This window comes from Mastigoproctus giganteus, chromosome 8 (genome assembly GCF_048544385.1).
Source record: "Mastigoproctus giganteus isolate SK-2022 chromosome 8, ASM4854438v1, whole genome shotgun sequence".
Taxonomy (NCBI): Eukaryota; Metazoa; Arthropoda; class Arachnida; order Uropygi; family Thelyphonidae; genus Mastigoproctus; species Mastigoproctus giganteus.
In genome coordinates this window covers 125,676,928-125,698,827 of record NC_143582.1, presented here as the reverse complement: position 1 = coordinate 125,698,827, position 21,900 = coordinate 125,676,928, and the positions used below count along the sequence as shown (strand labels likewise).

At 39.6% G+C, this 21,900-nt stretch overlaps 2 protein-coding genes across 3 annotated transcripts in view; both read right to left on the bottom strand.

Annotated features, from left to right (window-relative positions):
- LOC150081804 (SEC14-like protein 2) overlaps positions 1 to 21,900 on the bottom strand; it is a 97,060-nt gene that overhangs the window by 19,585 nt on the left and 55,575 nt on the right. For both annotated transcript variants that reach the window (XM_090379693.1, XM_090379694.1), the window contains 3 exons: positions 7,910 to 7,972; positions 2,638 to 2,731; positions 857 to 951 (listed from right to left, as the gene is read on the bottom strand). In XM_090379693.1, the coding sequence (XP_090235819.1) occupies positions 857 to 951; positions 2,638 to 2,731; positions 7,910 to 7,972 (252 nt within the window). The remainder of the gene's footprint in view (positions 1 to 856; positions 952 to 2,637; positions 2,732 to 7,909; positions 7,973 to 21,900) is intronic.
- On the bottom strand, positions 5,318 to 6,402 carry LOC150081805 (uncharacterized). Its single transcript, XM_090379384.1, has 2 exons — positions 6,239 to 6,402; positions 5,318 to 5,429 (listed from the first exon to the last, which is right to left on the bottom strand). The coding sequence occupies exons 1-2, from the start codon at positions 6,400 to 6,402 to the stop codon at positions 5,318 to 5,320; spliced, it is 276 nt and encodes a 91-aa protein (XP_090235510.1).

Genomic DNA, 21,900 nt, shown 5'->3' with positions numbered 1-21,900 from the left:
CACCAGTTGTTGTTGTTGTTGTTATTTGGTTTTTTTTAGGAGCATTAGCAACTAAGGCCATATTGCTCCGGTGCGGTGGTCATTCCTTGACCTTTCCGCATGTTCCGTATTTGGTGGTGACGGGCTCGAACCCCGGTCTAATCAAGAAGGGTGTGCTACGCACTGCTGCTCCTTCCCACCTGGCTACGGAGGCGCCTTAGTCCACCAGTGATTCTAAAGAAAAAAAGTCAGGTTACCCCCTCCACTTCGGGAGGGTTTCAACTTCTACTCCAGACCGATAACACCCACTGTATGTTTACTGAGCGAGCAACAATGCAAATGCCGTTACGGCAAAGTGCTTCTGGTGCAGGCTTTCTTTACCTTCGCCCAATTTTCTGCCATTCCACTCCCTAAAGAACTCCTCGTGCGTGCATATTGTAGATGTAAAATACCTATTCAGTGTTTCAGCAACCTGAGCAGGATCATCACTGACATCAAGTTGACCAATGTGATTCAACTCCCTTCCTTCTACTGTTAATAGAAGTAAAGACGTCTTTGTTCAACCTCCTTTGTGACTTGAATTAATGTTGTCTCATATACCACTCATTTTAACATACAAGTAATTTAATTAATAATGCCTAATGATTGCTTTCTCTGCACCTGTGGTACAACAGGGAAGTAAATCAGCAAATGAAGAGAACGTTCTGCCAGAATCCAGTTACAGCCTGGCGCACACAACGGGATAAATGATCCTTTGCTTCCAATATCAAATTAGGAGCTATGATACAAGTTGCCGAATTACTGGATCCTTAAGGTGACAACTTTAAGCGTGACCAATTTCAAAATGAGATACAATATATTGTCTACGCAATCTTACCTTAGCAGACTGTTCTTTTGCGAGTAATATAGCCTCTTCATAGTACACTATGTACTGATTCAATGAGTCCTGGAGAGTGATGGACTTTACAAGACCTAAAAGATTAAGTTTATTTTCAGCAAAAAAAAAATGCCAAAAAAGTCAATATTATCGGTTGGTTAACAGCGCTGAATAAACAGTTTTGTTGATCGTTCTTATATCTATTTTGTGTGCTGAATCTAATGGTGGCAATATTTTTGTGACATTTATATGTATTGCATCAGTGCATACGAGAAGAGTTTTTTGCAGTAACAAAGGAAGGTGTAAGTTATGTTCTGTTTGTGGACGTTATATAAGTCGGAAGCAGGTGAAGCATAGCATCGTTGATGGCACCAAGATTTACAGTGCACATAAAACTTATTTTAGAATTCGGATGGATGATAATGACAAGCTGTGGTTGTTGCAGGTCAACATCAGAGTGCCTCGAATATGAAAAGAACCCATGACGACTGCTACTTTCGTGTGGTGAATACATCAAAGTTTGCGGATCGAAAAGCTGTAGTGGATCCCGACTTACCATCCTCTATTAATGTAATGCCCCACAATGAAGACTGGCCAATTCCTAACCGCCGTCCAGAGAATATTCTTTAAAAGTGGACGATGAATGCTTGTTCAAATAGCCCCATATTTCCCCAATCAGCAAGAATTGCTGATTTTAAATGAGATATCAGGACTCTAAGGAATTCTGATATCTCACTTAAAAGAGGGGAATGTACTGATTTTCGTCCGCAAGATTTCCACAAACAGAAAAAGACGTCACTTATGCCACTGTTTTTATCCATAATAGCAATATACACCAATCGATTGCGCACATCTTAGAGAACATCAAGTATGACTAGAATAAATGGGATGCCTGGGGTTCCTTCCCGCTTTGCTGGTGGTTTCACTAAGTTCCCTCGCTTTTTCTGCCTCTGGGAATGCTCTGCAAGAATCGAGTTACAGCCTGGTGCGCACACACAAAATGCAGTAACTGATCCTTTGCTTCCACCATCACCCATTATCAAATTGGGAGCTGTGATACATGTTGTTGAAGCACTGGATCCCTAAAGTGACAACTTAAAGCATATGCAATTTATTTTCAAAATTGTCTGATGGACAATTTTGAAAATAAATTGACATTCTGCAACGGGTTGCAGAATGTCAACTCTCACCTGGGCGATATTAGTGAGATTCCACTAAAGACATATAATTAAGGTGGGATGAGTGATAATATCCAAGTAACTGCAAAAGGGCAGATATGTTCAAATGTGTAGTTTTAATTAATCTTTTTTGATTAACCCGAGGAGGGATTGTGATTTTTTTTTTTTTATGTTGTTGTTTACTTGTAGCAAAGATTTATACCCTACTTCGTACCGGCGTTAAGCATCCTTAATAAACTTTAGCACAGTATTATTACATATTTGCTTTTCTTTTATATCTGGTAACAAACCATCGATGCTATGCAAAAACTAAGGTTAAATTTGTACTCAGCATACTAAATGAAGATAAACAGAACGAAATTCATTACACAAGTTTGCGATTTTTTAAAATCAGTTACAATCAATAAATATTGGTGTTGAGAGATACTGCGCGCTTACTACATATTTATTATGACCATCCTAGCTGTTTAGGGGAACAAAATAATTCCTGCAACGAGGCACATAGTTTTCGCGTGGAATTTATTGCAGTATTGATTTTTTTTTTAGAAACCTGAGATTTCCCTAAGTAAATGAAGTTGTAACGTGAATCATTTTTTTTTTTACCTGATATATCCATCACGGAAGGTAAAACGATTTGTACAGGAAATCCCTCCTTATCATATCCTAGAATTCCAGTTGGGTAATATTTCTTAAGAACCTACAATGTAAAAAAAATATTGTAAAAGGAGCATTTGCGAATTCTGATATGACGCGGTCTGAAATTTCATAGCAATAACATCTACGGCTTTCTTTTCAAACCAGATCACTTTAAATACAAGAACTGAATTTTTTTTTATTAGCCAAATGGCATATCTATTTTAGAAAGTTGGTTTTTTTTTTTTTGAGTCAATCGCGTTGATATAAAATTATACTGTATTTACTCTTTTATTTTCACCTAAAGCTTACTGCAGAGATTTTAAATAGGTTCTTTGGCTTTCAATTAAACAAAGAAGACTTTTCTGTTGCCCCTATTTCGTGACAAACATTGAAAATATCTGTCGCCATCATAAACAATTAGATTTAAAATGCAACTACTGATAAAATGTGCTCGCTTATTTGTACTGGAGATTATAAATCAAGTCTAGGGTAAAACCCTCAATCTATACAGAGTCACTGTGGCCATAGCTATGAGTGAACTAGGTTTATTACTCGGTGCATCGATATAATATTGTGGAGGCACTTTGCCACTACCCAGAAAAGGGTTTTATGGATAGGTAGGCATTGAAGATCTGAGCAACTCGGTGGCGAGATAGTGCAGTAAATAAAGTAGACATAAGATGGGGTAAAGCCTCGATCTAAAATTAAAAGAGTTCGTTTCTCAGAGGACGCGATCCATCCAACGATTTCTCAAGATTTAAATGGCATTAGGCAAGCTGTAATTGTCCTTGATCTATTATTTTTTAGAGCTGGAGAAATTTCTCTCAGAACAAAAAAACTTGCTGAATCAGTTTGAAGAGAACTATTGTATTCCCCTACATTGTTTGAAAATTTAAATTCTGCTCCTAAATCGATTCCTATCTCTTCTTGTAGAACCACAAGATGCAATATTTTTGATTGCAGGTGTATCCATCTGGTGGGTAGTTGCTGTACTGTACTGTTTAAATTCCTAAAGAAGACAAAATATATTTCCGTGGTGTAATGCCAAGTTTAGCAAAGAGAACTGATTTCAATATCACAGGAGGTTTATTCAAACGCAGATTTAGGTGATGGGGTTAACATAAATTGAGAGATATTGGACAAGTAGATCCTGCTCATGATCAGGTTCCTTTTGTCGAAAATATTGAAGCAATTTTTTGATTATTACTCACAAATACCTTATTGTATTGATTTAATTGTACGTGTATTGGACAAATAATAATATATTTAAAAAATTAGACAACAGTATTCGGGAGTAGCAATCTCCAAAATGCGGGTTTTTGACAGAAATCATCGATACATGAGAGGTTCAAAGCAAAGCGGAGTAAGTCAAGTCACTTGGAAACAACATATTTTTATCGGAGTTTATTAAAATTTTGAAATATTAATGCAAATTTTTGTTAATTATATGAAATGAGATAATGTGTACGGGGAAACCGATTAATAATGCCCTATCATAAACTATGAGAAGAAAAGTTAACACCAGATGGATACACCTGCAATCAAAAATATTGAATTTCTAGTTGATTAACTTGAAGCCTATTAAAGGTTCATTTCATTGGATTTCTTCTGCGTACTTAACTCACTATCCCACTCATAAGGCATTTATTTAATTGAAATATATTCCCAAAATCAGCATCATACCACAAGTAAGAATTTCCAGAAATAACGAACTTTTACTCGTCCATTTTAAGTGAAAACAAATTACTTCCATGAAAGACATTTGACCTTCAAAAATCACAGAAGAATCGCCTGGATCGTAAAAATCCTTATCATTGTCACAATATGCCGAACCAGCCACTTGCACCAGTGTTGCTTAAACATGAAATGCGATAGAGTTACGTGCTGTAAGACATCTAGGCTTAAAAGTATTGCATTTTTCGATATAGGAGAGAAGTGGGAAGATTTACGTATACCTGTGCATGCAGGCATATCCAATTATACTAAAAGCGTTTTCGTAAAATGTAAACAACCAAACAAAGCAGCGAATTTAAACTTTAGAACAGGAACATATTTTACGAAGCATTTAAAAATATTAGGCCAGGTGCTTGACAGAGAATCAAAGGATTGCAATTAAATGACGTCGGCACAAATTGTGACCGCAGCAGATATTTATATCGATATATCAAATTAGTTTTCTCTACGTTGACTCCAGATTTGTAGGATTAAAACCTCTGAATTAAGCTGAGAACAACAGTAGCTAGGATTACTTCATCAGAAAGCTGGACACGGCATTCGAATGGGCGATGATATATCCTCCAAGTGTTAGCAAGGATGCCAAAAGTGTTTTCTACCGTATTTTTTAAGGGGAAATGCTTCGTCCCCTAAGTTTTCATCTGGAGACAAGCCAATGTTTTGCCTTGCTAAACGCGTAGCAATATTACTGTTGGCAAACACGTTTCCATCACTAACTCTCCCATACTGCTCTACATCTACAGTAAGGAATCTTTTATTAGCATCAACCAATGCCAACAGAGTGATATTTTTTGAAATTGAAAAATTCTGACCCTCTTTGTGGAGGTTCCTTAATATGAACGTGTTTGCCATCGATCGCTGCAACGCAGTGAGGAAACTTTTTTCCGATGCTCTCCAAATTTCCTCATTCGGTTCAGGCATTACTATGGGCTTCACAGACCCCTTCGACAATTCCACTGGTTGTAGGCCTAATCATGCGGTAGGCGAAAGCCAAAGATCGGAACGAATTCCCAGTTGCTAAGAACCTGAAATAATAATTATAATAACATGCTATTATAAAGTTTTCAGATTAAGGTAGGCCATGTGTTATAATACATATTACTATTTTTCTTGCAGTAGAGGAACTAAAAGATGAATGGAATAAACTGCAAGACTCCCACAGGCAAGCTATGCTAAGGAGAAAGACAAAAAGTGGTGACGCTGCGAGGAAAATGAAATCTTGGAAATACGAAGAGCTGATGTCTTAACTGCACGAGAGTAAGTGTAATTTTAAGATTTGTATATGCTTCTACTTTTTCAAAGTATCATATGAATATTTTTTCTTTCACAGAACTCAATCCAATGTCGACGTTGGTGATCACAGTCAGAACGGGGACAGATAGATGGAGATAATGAGGAGGAAGGAGAACAAACAGGATCAGAGATGCCAATCAGCATAGAAAGGGGAAGTGCAAGAAAGATTCCAATAAATTTCAGATAGGCGACAAGGAAGGCAATATTGACAAGATACTGACATTCATTCATGACAAAAATAAGTTTAAAAAGCGGGCAGGAGAGCTTGACTTCTTCTTTGCAAGTGCATGTGAAAGCACTAAGTGCCTCCCGCGGCAGTTATAAATGCAGAAACGGAGTGCCTGGACCATGAGCAGTTTATAAATCCCTGGTTATAGTCATAGAACAACACGTTCTACCCAAAATCAGGCGCAAGAAGATACTTCAAACAGGACTCCTTGACAGTGCAACTTACTTTCATCAATTATGGTAACCTGTATGTGTTATTTTTGGACAATGATTCAATAAACAAAAATCACAAATAAAATATGTGTTTTCTTACCTTAAACAAACAGCTAATCGTTCCTCTGCTGAAATGCTTTCCCTGTAGTTCAGTTTCTTCTTTTCAATGTCATTCTTGATAAGGGACGAAAGTTGCTCAAACTGGTTAGTACTCATTCGAAAATATTCTTTGAATTTAACTTCATCTGCACGTAACTGTTTCATCAGATGATGAAATCACCAAAACCTCATCGTCACTGACTTTCCCAGGCAACCTACCCGCCAACATCTTGTACAAGACTGATGACGATAGAAAAAGAAATTTAGTTATTTTTCTCTGCTGAAGTCTGGTACGAATCGTAGCCTGTGTGGCCTATGAAAATAAATATCTGGGTTGGGAAACTAACACTAATTACTCTATCCGATTTTATGCCTTGTTGTTTGAGAACTAGTATCGAAATCTGACAGGAAGTATGAAGTTTTAGCCCCGGCTGATATTCATTCATGCCATGAAAGTGCCCAAACACGTGTCTTTATGTACATTAACCAGTTAATTATCAAACTTTGGCATGACTGCCTCTTTGAGTATTAGTTGTTCGCTGCATACAGAAAGACGAATTTCACAGTTTGTATAAATACAGGGTGTTTCAAAAGTGAACTGTACAGATTACAATATGCAATAAAAGCCTAGTATACATGGATACTTAAGTGAATCGTTTTCGAGATATTACCCATTTCTAGTTTGGATCCACTACTGACTTGTTTGTTTAGGTTATGCACTTCATGTATGGGAAGGCCAACGGCAGTGCACTCAAGGCTGCACGTTTGTACCAAGAAGCATTTCACCGCCGAAAGCAGGCGCACATTCATCAGGGTACATCAACGCCTTAGAGAACATGGAGTACGAGCAGGCCCAGAAGCATAACACCTGATGTTTAGGAAAGGGTGTTAGAAAAAACATCCTGTGGTGCTGAAACCAAAAGTTAAAAATGTATTATCTTATGTTTAATAACCCCCCCCCCCCTTAGCAAAGGATTCACAGCTTTTTGCTAAACTAGTGCTCCCATAGTCAGTGGCGAATCTTAACAGAAAATGTGCATTATCCTGAAAACGGTTCATTTGCGACTTAGTACTTTTCACCTTTAAATCATTACCTGAAGATTGAAAGTTTCAATATTCCACAAGGGTACATATATAGAGAGAACCATCCTATTATGTACCTACATTAAATGTAATGGGTGGAGCATCTTTACTTGGTCACTGATCCATAGGGAGGCACCGTGAACGTGCGGTCTGGCATTCATTGCTAACCAGCTTCACTCGTAATGTTCGTGTACATTCCTACCGACAAGAGTCCACTGAGGCAAATGTGTGAAAATAGTTTGCCAATGTTTGGATCTCAATCCAATTGAGCATCTAGAAGAGAAAGGAAATGGATAGGCGATGTGTGTGTGTATCAGCATGATCCTCTGTCCACTTCACTCCAGAAATAAGAACAGTTTTTATACCTCACGGTCCTAATAAAATGAACTATTCGCATAACTCAGCTGCTACAGTGCCCTGAGCTCAGCTAAGGGTTGGGGAGAGGAAAGAAAAGGTTACATAAAAATTGAAATAGCAACTTCCAGGGAGTTAGTAAAAAAATCTTTTAAATATAAATTAAGAGTTCAGTTATATGCGTTTTGTGTGCAAGAACAAAACCAATTTTCCTTCCATTAAACATTGCACTTACCTCGGGAAAGGTATAATCAGTAAGGATACTGTCCACGTTATTTGCTTTACGCCACTGTAAATGCTACAATAAACAGAAATTGGTCTTTATTTGGGTAAAAAAAAAAAAAAAAATTAATTCAGCCATGTTTTAGGTTGTTATTTATGATCATTTTAAAATCAGGTGAAAAAATAAAGTTATTTATTTTAATATAAAAACGAAGAGCTGTAAAATAAATTTTGCGCATTCAATCCTTAGAAGAATTCCCCCATCGGGAATTATTTAATTAGTGGCGCAACTAGGGTTGATGGCGCCCAGGGCAAATAAAAAATTGTAATTTTTGCATTTTTTTTAACCATAAAAATGGCGCCCATGGTACGTGCCTCACCCTAGTTACGCCACTATCTTTAATATTAGCATGGCGTTACTGCTCCAACAAAACTAAATTCTTGCTCTTCTTTATACACCAAAAGGGCAAATGAAAATTAAATCTTCCTTGCCTTACAAAGTCTCTTTGGACGGATTCAAACTATCAACCAAAAATTAAAACTAAAAATCAACTAATCTATCTCACTATGAAAATGCCCAACAACGCAGCTGCTATTGATAATCTTAAAATTATCTTTTTGGTTACTTTAAAATATATACTGTACTGTTTAATGGAATTTACTTGAACATGACATTTGGGCCATTTTCAAAAGGATAATATTCCGCAAGGGTACTAAAAACAATAACAATGGGCAGAAATTAGTTAGGTTTGATCTAATTAACTAATCAGCATTAAACCTTCGTGTTCTTCCATATACGGACGCAGAATGTGTTCTCATCATGAAGACCCCAATCCCTTCTATGGGGGGGAGAAAAACAGTCAAATCACCAACAGAGGAGAATTTACTGGGCGTCACTACATTGCGATATTTTCAAGATTAAATTCCAAACGTCTAATTTAACAAACCAGGACCCTGCGCTTTCCTTTGTTTCATCTAATTATAACCATTTAAGAAATCCTTTTGTAATTAAATGAGGCATGGCCTCGCTGTTAAATTTTAAGCGCATAATTAAATTCTTTTCTTGGCAGCCACATATATCTTACAAAGAATTGCCTGAATATAATATTCGAAAAAGTTAATATTGAAAATAAAACTACATCCTTTTCATATTTGACAGATCTAAAAGGATGAGCAGACTTCTTTTCACAACACAAGTGTAAAGCTGCTGCTTCACTATAAACGTACGGTATAAAGTAGTTTTCGTGCGGTCTGCGGTGGCAGGTGCGTAGCGTACCTGCCTGCGAAGTGGAAGAACCGCAGTTCGGATCCAGGCAGAAGCCTTCAAAAGTTTTTCGGAGCTCCACTTCGTACTGAGTTAGCCGGTCTCAGCCCGTAGACGTGAGGTTTTTCGCCGGGTACTCCGGTTTCCCCTCACAAGACCAAAACCGGCCATAGGACACACAGTGGACAGACCAGTACACACCCTTGAAAATTCAATACACCCGTTTTTGGGTGTACTCAATTTTCAAGGAAATTTCCGGGGAGCTACCCCCGCCCGGGAGAGGGTAGTTCCCTGTTCGCCTTTTATTAAAAAAACACTCCACTTAATTCCCCCTTAATGTCACACATCATAAGAACTTCTCATCGGCTTTTAAAAATTAACGCACTAAAATGATAAAATAAAAAAGTTTCACTTACAGTTTGGAGTTCATTATAGATCAAAAGTTTTTTTTCATAAAGACTCCTAACTCAAAAAAAAACTTGATCAATAATGAAATCCAAACTGTAATATATTTTTGTCACTTTAGTGCGTTAATATAAAAGTCATAATTTACATACAATAAATAGATCGAATCAGTATTTGAATTTTCTTATATTTTAAAAACAACTATTACTCAAAAAGTAAGCAATCCTATAATTATACAGGATTCTATTAGAGTCTGTTTCAAAAAGACCTTCACAAGTCAATTATAAATATATTTACCAATAGATGGCGCCACCAATTGATGATGGCCGTTAGGAAAATAGAGCTCTATCACATGGAACGATGCTTGCAGCTTTTGTATGAAACAGAACCTCAAGAAAGCGCACAATTAGACATTTATTCGACTATCACACAACGGTCATGTACGTTCGCACAGCAATCATTTCAGTACATGAGGGCATTTTCAATGTGGTTTAAAGTGCGGTGACTTTCAACTTGGCCTACATACAACCAGTATTGGTTCCAGCATGACAGAGAGCTCAATGAAAATACTGAAGAATTTTTGTAATTCGGAATCCTGAACCTCCAGTGGAGCATCATTACAAGTCTGCGCCGTGGTGTAACATTATTTTTTATGTAACTGTTTTGTTTTTTCCCCTTCCCTAAGCTCAAGGCTCTTGCACAACTGTACACCAGATAAAATCAACTTTAAAAACTCAAATTGTACAAATTTCTTGCTATTTCGAAATGAGATGACAAGAGAGGACTCATCATAGTGGATGCAAAACGCTGCACGTGTAGTCACATAACTGAAGACATTTTAATTTCGTACAAGAAGACTCGGTATGTGTTTTGGTCTAATTACTTTCTATGAACCCTTAGGCTTCAACTGTCCATCATGTAACAATTCGACTTGAATAAAGTTTTATATTTGGATGTTTTAGAAAGATATAACGATTTTTTTTTTTTTTTTTTGTAAAACTTCGAGCTGTATTCATATATGGCATTATTCGATAAGGAAAAGCAAGATCGACACCAAATTTACTGCATATGTTTTTTAGTCGCTGTAAAAGTTTCTGGATCAATTCCGATTGGGCAGACACTCACATCCACATTTTTCTTTCCTACAGAAATGTACAATAGTTTGTACGAGCATTATCCGAGAAGGAAAAGATGGATCGACAAAATTTTTTTAGGATGTTCCATAGTCATTTGACAAATTTCTGGCCCAATTCCATAGCAGAAATATTGCGATAAATTTGGAACAGGTGCGCTCCCGTTCAGAAATTTTTTAAAACATTCTTTTACACTTTTGTAATAAGTTAACCAGATCCCTCCCTTGCAACCCCTCAAAATTTCTAACAATCTTAAACATCATGTGAAAAGGTTATGATAAAGAGTTCTTGAACACGGTTTGAGGCACATTACTTGATAATTGAACTTGTTTACTTGTCTTCTCCTATATACTATTTTAAGTCTCTCTCTCTCTCTCTCTCTCTCCCTAACCCACTGTACAAAATAAAAATAATTTCCGAAGTTCTATTTGTGCTTTTAATGAAATTTCGGACGGCTCCACACATCTTTCTAAAAGAAGTAAACTTTCGTAAAAATCTATCCACTGCGGAGGGATTTTTGCATGCGGACGGACATATATTATTATTGAATACACCATGAATTGTCAAACTAATAGAACAAGCTTATCTGCGAAAAGATCTAAACCTCCCAAGGACTTCCTAATTCATTTCACAAATATACGTGATCTCAATTCTAATCTCAACGATGTCCATTTCCACTTGCAGTCTGCCAAACCACATGTACTTTTTCTGACAGAATCTCAGTTATCGGTTGATTCAACTACTGCTCATCTCAGATACCCAAATTATTCGCTGTATGATTCCATTCGCCTCAAAGGTGGTACTTGTGCATATGTCCATTCTGATATTCCCTGTCAGACTCTTAGCAATTTGGAATCTCCTCTCTTTGATCTTCTCTGGCTTAAAATCTCTCTACCTCATTGTGTCAAATTCATCTGTTGTCTCTACCGTTCTCCCAACTCCACTAATCACTTGGAGCTCTTTGACTTCCTCTCGTTGCCACTTGACTTTCTCCAGCCCAACTTTCCTAACAGTGAGGTAATTTTCCTTGGTGATTTTAATGTTCACAACTCCAGCTGGCTTCCGTTTTCTAGTCACACAGACCCAGCAGGTCGAGATGCTGAGGCTTTTGCAATTACTAATGACCTAGCACAGATTGTTCATTTACCTACAAGAATACCGGACAATCCGCTTGATCTTTTTCTCACAAACAACCCTATTAAGTACACGGTCGAAGTGAGAGGTCCTTTAGGCACTTCAGATCACAACTTGGTGATTGTCTCTTCTCCAATGGAACCTTTATCTCATGGCTATTCCCAACCTCGTGTTGTTTGGCATTACAAGAATGCAAAATGGGATGACCTGCGAGACTTCTTTTCCTTGGTCGGATTACTGTTTCAAAACTTCTGATGTCAACGTTTGCTCAGATCGTGTCAGTGAAATTATTCTTGCAGGAATGGAATCCTTTATCCCACACTCCACTTTAAAATCTCGTCCTTTATCTAAACCTTGGTTTTCCAATAAATGTGCTAAGGCTGTCCAAGAGAAGAATGTTGCATATCGTAATTGGCTTGTTTCTAATTCTTCAGTTTCATTTTCTGCCTACGCCAAAGCTCACAACAATTGTAAAGCAGTTATTAATCAGTCGAAACTAGAGTTTGAACAGGCTAAGAGTAGAAAACTTGCTTCATGCCCTAATGGTAGCCGAGCATTCTGGTCTCTTGCCAAAGCTATTGGCCGCAACTTTTGCCCATCTCTGCTTCCACCTCTGTCCAAACCAGATGGTTCTGTTGTCACTTCAGCCAAGGATAAAGCTGACCTGCTGGCATCCCATTTTTCTTCCAGCTCACGTATTAATGAACTTGGTAAAACACCTCCCACCATTCCCAACACGGTCCATTCAATGCCTCCTGTGGTCTTCCGTCAAAAGGATATCAGAAGGATTTTGATGAATCTTGATGCTAAGAAAGCTCCAGGTTCTGATGGTATTTCTCCACTTGTTCTCAAAATCTGTGCTCCTGAACTTACTCCTATTCTTTGCCGCCTTTTTTCACTTTCTTATTCCAAAGGTGTTTTTCCTTCTGCTTGGAAATTTGCTCATATTCAGCCAGTTCCTAAAAAGGGTGACAAATCCCTCCCATCCAATTATCGTCCCATTGCAATTACTTCTATTCTTTCTAAAGTAATGGAGAAATCAATTAACCGCCAACTCTTAAATTACCTAGAAACCTTCCTTCTGATCAACGATCACCAGTATGGATTCCGTCAGTGTCGATCCACTTGTGATATCCTGGCTTATGTTACCCATTTATAGACTACTTCAATGGAAAGGTTCGGTGAAACACAAGTAGTTGCTCTTGACATCTGAAAGGCTTTTGATCGTGTTTGGCATAAAGGTCTTCTAAACAAGCTTCCATCTTATGGTTTGCCAACTGTTTTTAGTAATTGGTTATCCAGTTTTCTCTCTGATCGCTCACTGAGGGTGATGGTAGATGGCTCTCTGTCTTCTAACTTCTCCACTAATACCGGTGTCCCCCAAGGTTCAGTTCTTTCCCCCACTCTTTTCCTCTTGTATATTAATGACCTTCTTCCATTGACTGGAAATCCTATTCATAGTTTTGCCGATGATAGCACATTGCATTCCACTTTCCATTTTGAGAAATCTTGTCCTGCTCAATCAGCTTCAACTTCTCGAAAATCTGCTACCAATTCCTTAAATGACGATCTTCAGGTAATTCTCCAGTGGGGCAAAGACAACTTAGTTGATTTCAACCCTTCTAAAACTCAGTCTTGTCTTATATCTCGCAAAAAGGATTCTTCTGCTCCTATGCTTATCTTTAGTGACACTTCAATTTCTAGGCAAAATGAGATAACTCTTTTGGGGATTACCCTGACTTCTAATCTCTCTTGGCACAAGCACATTACAAATATTGCTTCCTCTGCATCTAAAAAACTTGGTTTTCTCTTTCGCTCTCGGCGTTACTTTTCTTCCAAACAGCTGCTCACTCTGTATAAATCGCAAATCCGCCCTGCCATGGAATATTGTTCCCACATTTGGGGTGGTGCCCCCAAAACCTCTCTCAGGCTTCTTGATTCCATTCAGAAGAGGGCAGTTAGGTTAATTAATGATTCATCTCTAACAGAGTCTCTCCACTCGCTGTCTCATAGACGCACTGTTTCTGCTGCATGCCTCTTCTACAGATACTTCCATGGGCACTGTTCTTCTGAATTGGCTTCTATAATTCCCGCTCTCTCTTTCTCTCGTGCCGCCACCAGCCAACATCCATTTACTGTCCAACTTCAAACCCACAGAACCAACTTTTCATCTTCCTCATTTATTCATTAAACTGCTGTTTTCTGGAACAACCTTCCTTCATACGTATTTCCTGAAAATTACAATCTACAGAAGTTCAAGTCCAATGTCAACAAATATCTTCTTTCGTCTTCTTAACCTCCAACCCAAGCACGGTACTAAGTACTATAGGTTCTAATACCTCTCGTGTTTGGGGTTCACATAAAAAAAAAAAAAAAGAAAACAAAGCCCGAGGCTTATGCTGCCCCAGCTAAAACAAATTTCTGAGTTACCCTGAGAAAAAAAATTCTGAGAAGGTAACTCAGAAATTTGTTTGTTTGAATTTGTCAGAAATGAGTTACCTTCTCAAATTTTTTTTTTTTTTGGCCTAAGAGGGTAGAAGGAAATCACCAAGAAAGAGAAGAATGATGATATCCGGCTCAGGACCCTGGGTGTGCCAAGCCCATACTCACCAGATGTGAGCCCCTATAGTGAAAACAATAGGCGCTTATGTATATGCGAACGCGCCTAAAAATATTCTATTTACACTCCACAGATCAGAAGCCTTTTGCAGTTAGTCATTTTGAAAAGAATCTCATTAAACGTATTTTTCAGTCACGTGATCTCGAACCACAGACACCTTAAATGCGTGTACTTGTATTTCATCCGACGTTCACCAGTCAACTATAGCCTGTTTTGCGCTATTTCGTTACGCTTCACCGTGAATCGTTTTGCATTATAGAGGTCGTTGCCAGCGGCACTAATCTTCGCTCTGGGAGGTCATATAATTTTGAATACATTTCAGCAGAATGAAAACTAAGTAAATACTCGTTATCGTGGTGGTACTTCGTCCAGAGAGTTTCAACGCAACAGAACGACCTTGTTAGCAGGTTTCATCAATTGCAATAGCATGCTGGAGGTCATGTTTCAAAATCGGCCATTATATTCTGCTTTACGAACAGGTTTACGTTATTTCCTTCTAAAGCCGAAACCTTCCTTGAATGGCAAAACAGCCAATCTTTTAATATGAATTACCAGTACTCCTATCTACATCCTCCTCTAATGTTCAGGCTGTATCAAGGAAGAATCCGGTAATTTCCAGTTCTTGTATAAGCCCGTGGCAGGCAATTCAAAATTCTTGTTAACCAAGGATAAAAATATTATGGAAAATTTGCACTTTAAAAAAAATAAAGAACAGGAAAAATTTATTTTATGATTTGCGAATAATTGCTCATTATTTCAACCTGCCCGTGGTGGGCAGGTTGAAAATATGAAAAACCGTCTGAAGGGAAAAAGACTCCTCTTCTGTTCGCTCGAAGGCTGTTGATCAAATATTATATATTATCCGTTGTTATTAATCGGCTCTGTATAGTATCAAGCAAAATGGCTGGTTGGTTTGGGAATATTATGGCTCATAAACTAATTTCGTCAAAGTGAGCCCATTCATACGGTTTATCGCACATTGTGTGGGACAAGTGCGTGTGTCTACCCTTGCCGATTAGTATGCTGTGCGGGAACTGCAGAAAGTATCCGTTCAATCCGAATGACATCGGCTAAACACAAACTCCATTCAAGTCTCTGGCAGGTTCGAACCCAGAAGAATGACAAACATGTGAGAAGTGGCGAAACCATGAAAAGCAACACGCAAGAGGCAATATGCTCTCTGTTAGTATCAGATTTAATGAAAAACAAACAAGAAAAAAGGATACTCAAAGTAATATGTTTATATAACCTTAAAGTAGATTATCAAATTTGAAGGGCTTCTTGGCTACATTATTTGCAGAACACTACCGAATGAAGAAGATTCCTATACATTGTTGGCTTCTTTCAATCGCATTGAATATATACCGCCCAACCAGTAATAAGCGGACACCTGCATATATAAAAATAACCGTGACCTCCGATATTTTTCCGCCATTCGCTTTCAAAACGGTCACCAGTTCAGCTCTGATTTTTCGGCAGTATCTTCTCACATGCACCCAACGATCCAATTCATCTCACAGGCTCTCCATAGGGCTAAGATCAAGGCTCTGGTTTGGCCAATCCAACTTTTCAACGCTCACATCCTCAAACCAGTCTGTCACAACGCGAATAGTACGACCTGAACCGTTGTCCTGCTGATACAGGTATATGTTTTCCTGACGTTCTGCCACAATGTAGGTAACGCATTACTGTTCAGGACATCTAGACGGACCTCAGCATTCATCCCAGGTTATCACGCTGCCTTGGCCAAACTTCATTGTCAGGAACACAGTCCAGCAGGTAGCTTTCTCCAAGCATCGCTAATGCACAGCAACGACTATCATACTGATAGGAATGTTGTTCCCGAGTTACCGTATGAGAGAGAGTCAAAAGTAGAAGGAGAAGAATGATGATATCCAGCTCAGGACCTTGAGTGTGCCAAGCCCATACTCACCAGATGTGAGCCCCTGGGGATACGTTGTCACTCCGAAGGACAGCTTCCATTGATCTACAGTCCAAGTAGTGGGGGTCCTACAAAAAGCTAGACAGGATTATTACTCAGGGTGATTAGTAGTAAACCATATCTTTCAGCGTCTTGCATGCTATTCTGGTGCTTAAGTCTGTTCTAATCGTCTCACTGAGGGTCTGAGACAACGTCGAAGTATGTTCCAGGCCTAAAATTTTTAGCGGGAATCTCCTTCACGTTCCGTCAAAACCTGTGGAACACCAGCAGATATCGCCTTTTTGTGCCATTGTCCATGGGCATTAATCTCTAATACCCTGTCATGGAGGAGGGATGAACAAGAGGATATTACCTTGGATTAGATAGTGGGCGTCAAGTAAGCATAGAAGTGCCGATACGTTGATGGCGTCAAAGCCAGCTTCAGGACCTAGGTACGTGATGGCAAGTTCCTCGTGCCGTTCAAATATAATATTTGTTGTGGTTACAAGGGAGTTCGTCACTGTGGGCCAGTTTCGAATGGCGTAGTCGATCTGTGGCGGCCTACCTCCAAGGATGTGATTCATTAAGACGAAGGATAATTTTTTCCAGGATATTTAAGAGCGTTGAGGGGTTAGATATCGGCCGAAAGTTCTTAAGTAGTGGGGTTTCAAATTTTTGGATGTGGTCTGACAAGATACCTGTTCCAAGCTTTAGGAAAGATTCTTGTGGTCCGAAGTCCGTTGAAGATGGACCTGAGCGGGTGGAGGAGGAACGGGTTGAGGCATTTTATCATGAATTGTGGCACTTTGTCGGCCCCAACAGTTGCAGTCGCTGCTATCAGCTGGTGTGTAGAGATGGTGATGGAATGTATGTAAGTTCAATTATGTAAATATCTCGGGTCGAGCACGCATGTGCTCTTGTACATTGTACATGTGGTTCCTCACACCTCAGTATGTAAATCTCTCACCGTCCTGGCACACTGCCGTCCCGGGGTAACCCATAGTTTCTTGTGGTTAATAAACGGATAATAATAATGTCCTGTTGTGATTCATGGTCGGACCCAAAAGAGGGTTTGGCTGTCCTGTGGCATACAGTGGAAAACTCTCATGTCCGGCAGATTCTTCTTCTCTGTACATCAGTCTGCTTTTCTTGGCATTACCTGTGCGCGCAGGGCGGTATCTACTGATGCTACCGTATTGGCCGGAAAAATCCCAGCAAACTTGTTGGTGGCAAAAGCCTATTTGAGGCAAAAGCCTATACTGCCTGAAGAGGGGGAGTTTCCTGACTGGCGTTTGGCGTCCGGTAGCGCCGGCGGATGAGGTCTTGAATATAACATCTGAGCAGAGGAGGATAAATGATGAGCTTGAGGTCATTTGGCGGAACTAATAAAGGGCGGCAACTGTACGCTTTTATCATGAAAAAGGGCGGCAACTGTACGTTTTATACTCTCCTTTCTAACCGTCAGCCGGCGAAGGCCTTGGTTTGGCTGTCTCCTGACCAGACATGGCTTGAAGTCAAGGTTGTTACAGCTGGGACTGGCAACCTCCGATCTGTGCTCTTGTGGAGAGCCAGAGACTGGCCTTCACATCATGCTAAACTGTCCTAATTACTCAGACCTCCGAGCGAGGGGCGCTCACTCTCACTACTCTGGCGGAGCTTTGTCTGAATAAAGATCATTTTGACAAATTTGATCAAATTTGTTAAAGACGCCTTTTGGGGTCGATGTTTTTGCTAGATAGGGCGACATACCTCCTCGTGGTGGAGATGGAGATGCCGCCCCCATAGCGAGGGTAAAGGTCGTTCTGTCTTAATAGTTATTTGAGTTGTATTAATACGACTACATACTAATCTTGAATGGGTTAAAGATACACTCGCAGCTGAGAACTAGTTGCATATGAGCGTAAACTCAGGAGGCAACTAGGATAAGCGATAACACAAATTACAAATTTTCTGCGGGCGTATTGAATCTGGTGATATGATCTAGCCATTGAGCTGGGTCTAGCTGACTAGGGAAGCTATGGGATTTTCCCTTTTTGAAGTTGGGAGCCCAGATATGCTGTTATTCCTCTTGATTTCTCTCTAGTAAATGCGATCTTGCTCTTGAATAAGATATACTGTCGAAACCTGTTGGGTACTTTTCTAAATCTGGTGCAGCTGCTGCTTTAATAGAAATGCCACGTGTACTTCTGGATTCCACCAGGCTTTGGAGTGAGATAAGGTCCTTATCTTCTTTGATGCGGCATATTGTGCAATAGTGTTTACCCAGCCAGCTAATAGAGTTACAGCAAGCGATACGCCACACGTTTCAGGGCCGTGCCAAGGTGTAATTGGGGCTGCTTGCAGTCATTTTTGGCTGTTAAGGAACTTAGGGGTATGGGATGACGGAGTTTGGAGCAAGTGGTCCGTCCCAAAGTAGGTATAATTAGTTTTGCACAGATAAGGCTGGTGATCCGATTTGTAATGCGTCTCAGGTGGTTGTTCAATTATACATGTTAAGGAGGAAAACAGCAAGTCAAGATGGTTTTCTCTAATAGGGCGATGATTGATTAGCTGTATATTTGCTGACTTCAGGTAGTCAACAAGAACCTTCTTGTGGGTTGCGGGGTGAGGCTGAAATTCCCAATGACAATATGGTGAGCTGAGGGGTGGAAGCGGTTTATAGCCCAGTTGACCGCCACAATAATGATATCAATAGTACGGGGTAGGGGCGGATGATATACATTAGGCAGATATTGACTATTCATGCGTTTCTGAGCAGTGTGATGATTAATGCCACAAAATTCGGTGAGTCAACAGATTTAGTGTTGATCAGTTTGAAGGCATTGACCTATTTGAAGAACATAGCAAAACCACCTCTCCTTCTGCTATTCCTGGAAGTAGACTCCACCCCATAGCCTGCTGATGTATGTATCACTATGTTCTGTTGCTCATGCTACGTTTCGGATATAGCTAAGATAAATAAATAATAAATTTTCTGTTTATACTCCGGGACGACCAAACGGTCAGAGGAGTTCACAAGATAGACAGAATACAAGAAACAGCACCGTATTCAGCAGTCACGGGTTTGAACCCCGGTCACTCAAGGCACGTGTACTTATGCACACGCGCGCCTGACCACTAGGCTACGGCGGCTTTCGATCTCTCCTGCTAGCAGGATTTGCTCAGTAGTCTCTGTTTTATTTCGTAAGCTCCTAACATTGTTACATTAAAGTATCAGAGCGAGGCACTTGAATTAAATTTTTGGGCCTCGAGAAAGGAAGAACGACATGAGGTTATGGCTATCTCATTGGGATCAGCCAGCATAGCATGTCGGAGAATTTGCGCTATGGAATGAAATGGAAACATTGTCTGCTGGGATGGTAGAACCGACTATCTTGTTCTCCGTGTGGCATAAAATGCACGACCACTGTTGAGCCTGAGTCAGTTTCCATCCACCAGAGCGTCTGGTGCGGGCTCCGTGATGTTCCTCCTAATGGCTTGGATAGAACCGTCGGACAATCACACCGATTGGCCAGGACGAGGGGTTACTGATGGCTTCGACCGATGTTGCTTCACAGGATAACTTGAATGAAGCGTAGTTATTACTCTTGGTAGCTTAGTGACTTCTATACTGATGTTGAGGTCTTGAAGGAGGGCGTTAGCTACTTGTTCAGAAGTCGTTATGGGGTGTAGTCTCGAAATGAAAAAAAAATCTTGCAGATTTTTTTTTTTTTTCTTCTGTTTATACTCCGGCACTACAACCAAGTTAGTAGTCACGGGCTTGAACCCCAGTCCACTCAAGGTTTGGTTTGGTTTTTAATGGCGCATTGGCAGCTAAGGCCATATCCACTCAAGGAACGCGTGCTATGCACTCGTCCTGAACGCATAGCATTCAGGACGTGCTATGCACGCGTCCTGAACACTGGGCTACGTCAGAACCCAGATCACATCACTAATCATCGAAATAGGGATCTTCAATACCCTTGAAATACCACACAGACTAATTGCTTATGGGGAATCTTATTATCAAACCGTACTGATTGCGGCATTTTGCATTTACAATCGTACTCCTCTCTTTTCGAAGGCATACGAACATATTTATAGTTGTGACGTACTCGGGTAGTAGAACGTGACCAGCTCATCCAGAGAGCTGCTCCAGAAAAAAAAAACAGGGGGGGGGGGGTTCTGGAAAAATGCCTATCCACTCCTAATACCTCCATTATTTTTCCTATCATGAAAATTTTAATTAACTTACCCCATGCCATCGTCTGACGTAGTGCAACATGTACTGAGGAAGCGGAACTATACTATCTTAGCCAACACAACACGACCATAACTATAATTACAAAGTTTTATAACTCATCAGTTCTCTAAACATCATATAAATAAAACAAAATCCCAACATGGAATCTATTTACACATATAAACTATAAATACTATACATTTTATACAATTAAGCAACATAATATTTACTATACACTCTATTTACAAAATTAACAAATCGGACACACTTCTCTTTGCTGCTCATGACTTCACACGGCTCCTCTCTTTCTCTCTCTAAATCATACATGATCTCAACCCAGAGATCAATATACCTCTCACATTCTAAGGGAGTGACCTACTTTTTTTTTTTTAATAAAAAAAGTATATGTTGAGAGCCTTGTCAATCAATTCGGCCCTGGAGAGACTGTTCAGGGCTCATGGGTTAGAAGTTTTCTCAGCGTAATCTGTGCTTGTTAATAGGAGAGAGTGTTTTTATAGGGGTGGGGTACACTTAAATAGAAGAGGTGCAAGAATATTCACTGATGTTATCGAGGTAGTACTAGGAAAACTGATAGCTTGGGGGAGATGCACAGATTAACAATGCACTGTCCATGAGGTGTACATGAATCTTGCACTGCTTCTGTTGGAACATGTACCAGCTTAGAAAGCAAGATGTTGGGGTTTATAAAACCTCATGAAACAAGCAAAATATGGACTGTTTACTAAGAGTGAAAACAGCTGCATGTATACTTGCGTGAACTAATGTAGAAGCATAGTAAATAAATTTTATGAGGTACTGGTAGTTATTAAATGCAGACATCGTGAGGATATCGGCCACAGGGCGTCACTCAGCCATAAAGGATGCAGAACTGAATATGAGGACTACAACATGTACAGAAAGGACATTTATATTATTACTGTATTATTTTTTTGTTTATTGTGTGTGAGACCCCGGGCAAACCATAGCACTGTGTATGGTTGGGCGAAGTTATACAGATGAAGTCTAATCAGTGAAGAGTTGTTATTCGTCTTGGGTGAAAGAATAAACAGTACAGAAGGGGGAAGATTTATGCTCTTAGTTATGAAGCACAAAATTAAAAACAATGCACCCAACCGACATGGGCGCCCAGTTTGGTCATTTCGGCGTGGCATAAGTACTGGGAAAGCAAAAATGAGAATAGGAATGTGTTCGAGTCCCAACGACTTCACTGAGTATAACGAACGAATAACTTACACATAAAAGGTTTGTTGAACATATTGGAGTTATATGGCATTAAGGGCTATG

Bases quoted from the DNA above. Each gene is read 5' to 3' on its own strand.
- LOC150081805 (XM_090379384.1), bottom strand. From the start codon at position 6,402: ATGAAACAGTTACGTGCAGATGAAGTTAAATTCAAAGAATATTTTCGA. The intron at 5,430-6,238 runs GTAAGAAAACAC...TTATTATTTCAG, and splicing joins CGATTAGCTGTTTGTTTAAG to GTTCTTAGCAACTGGGAATT.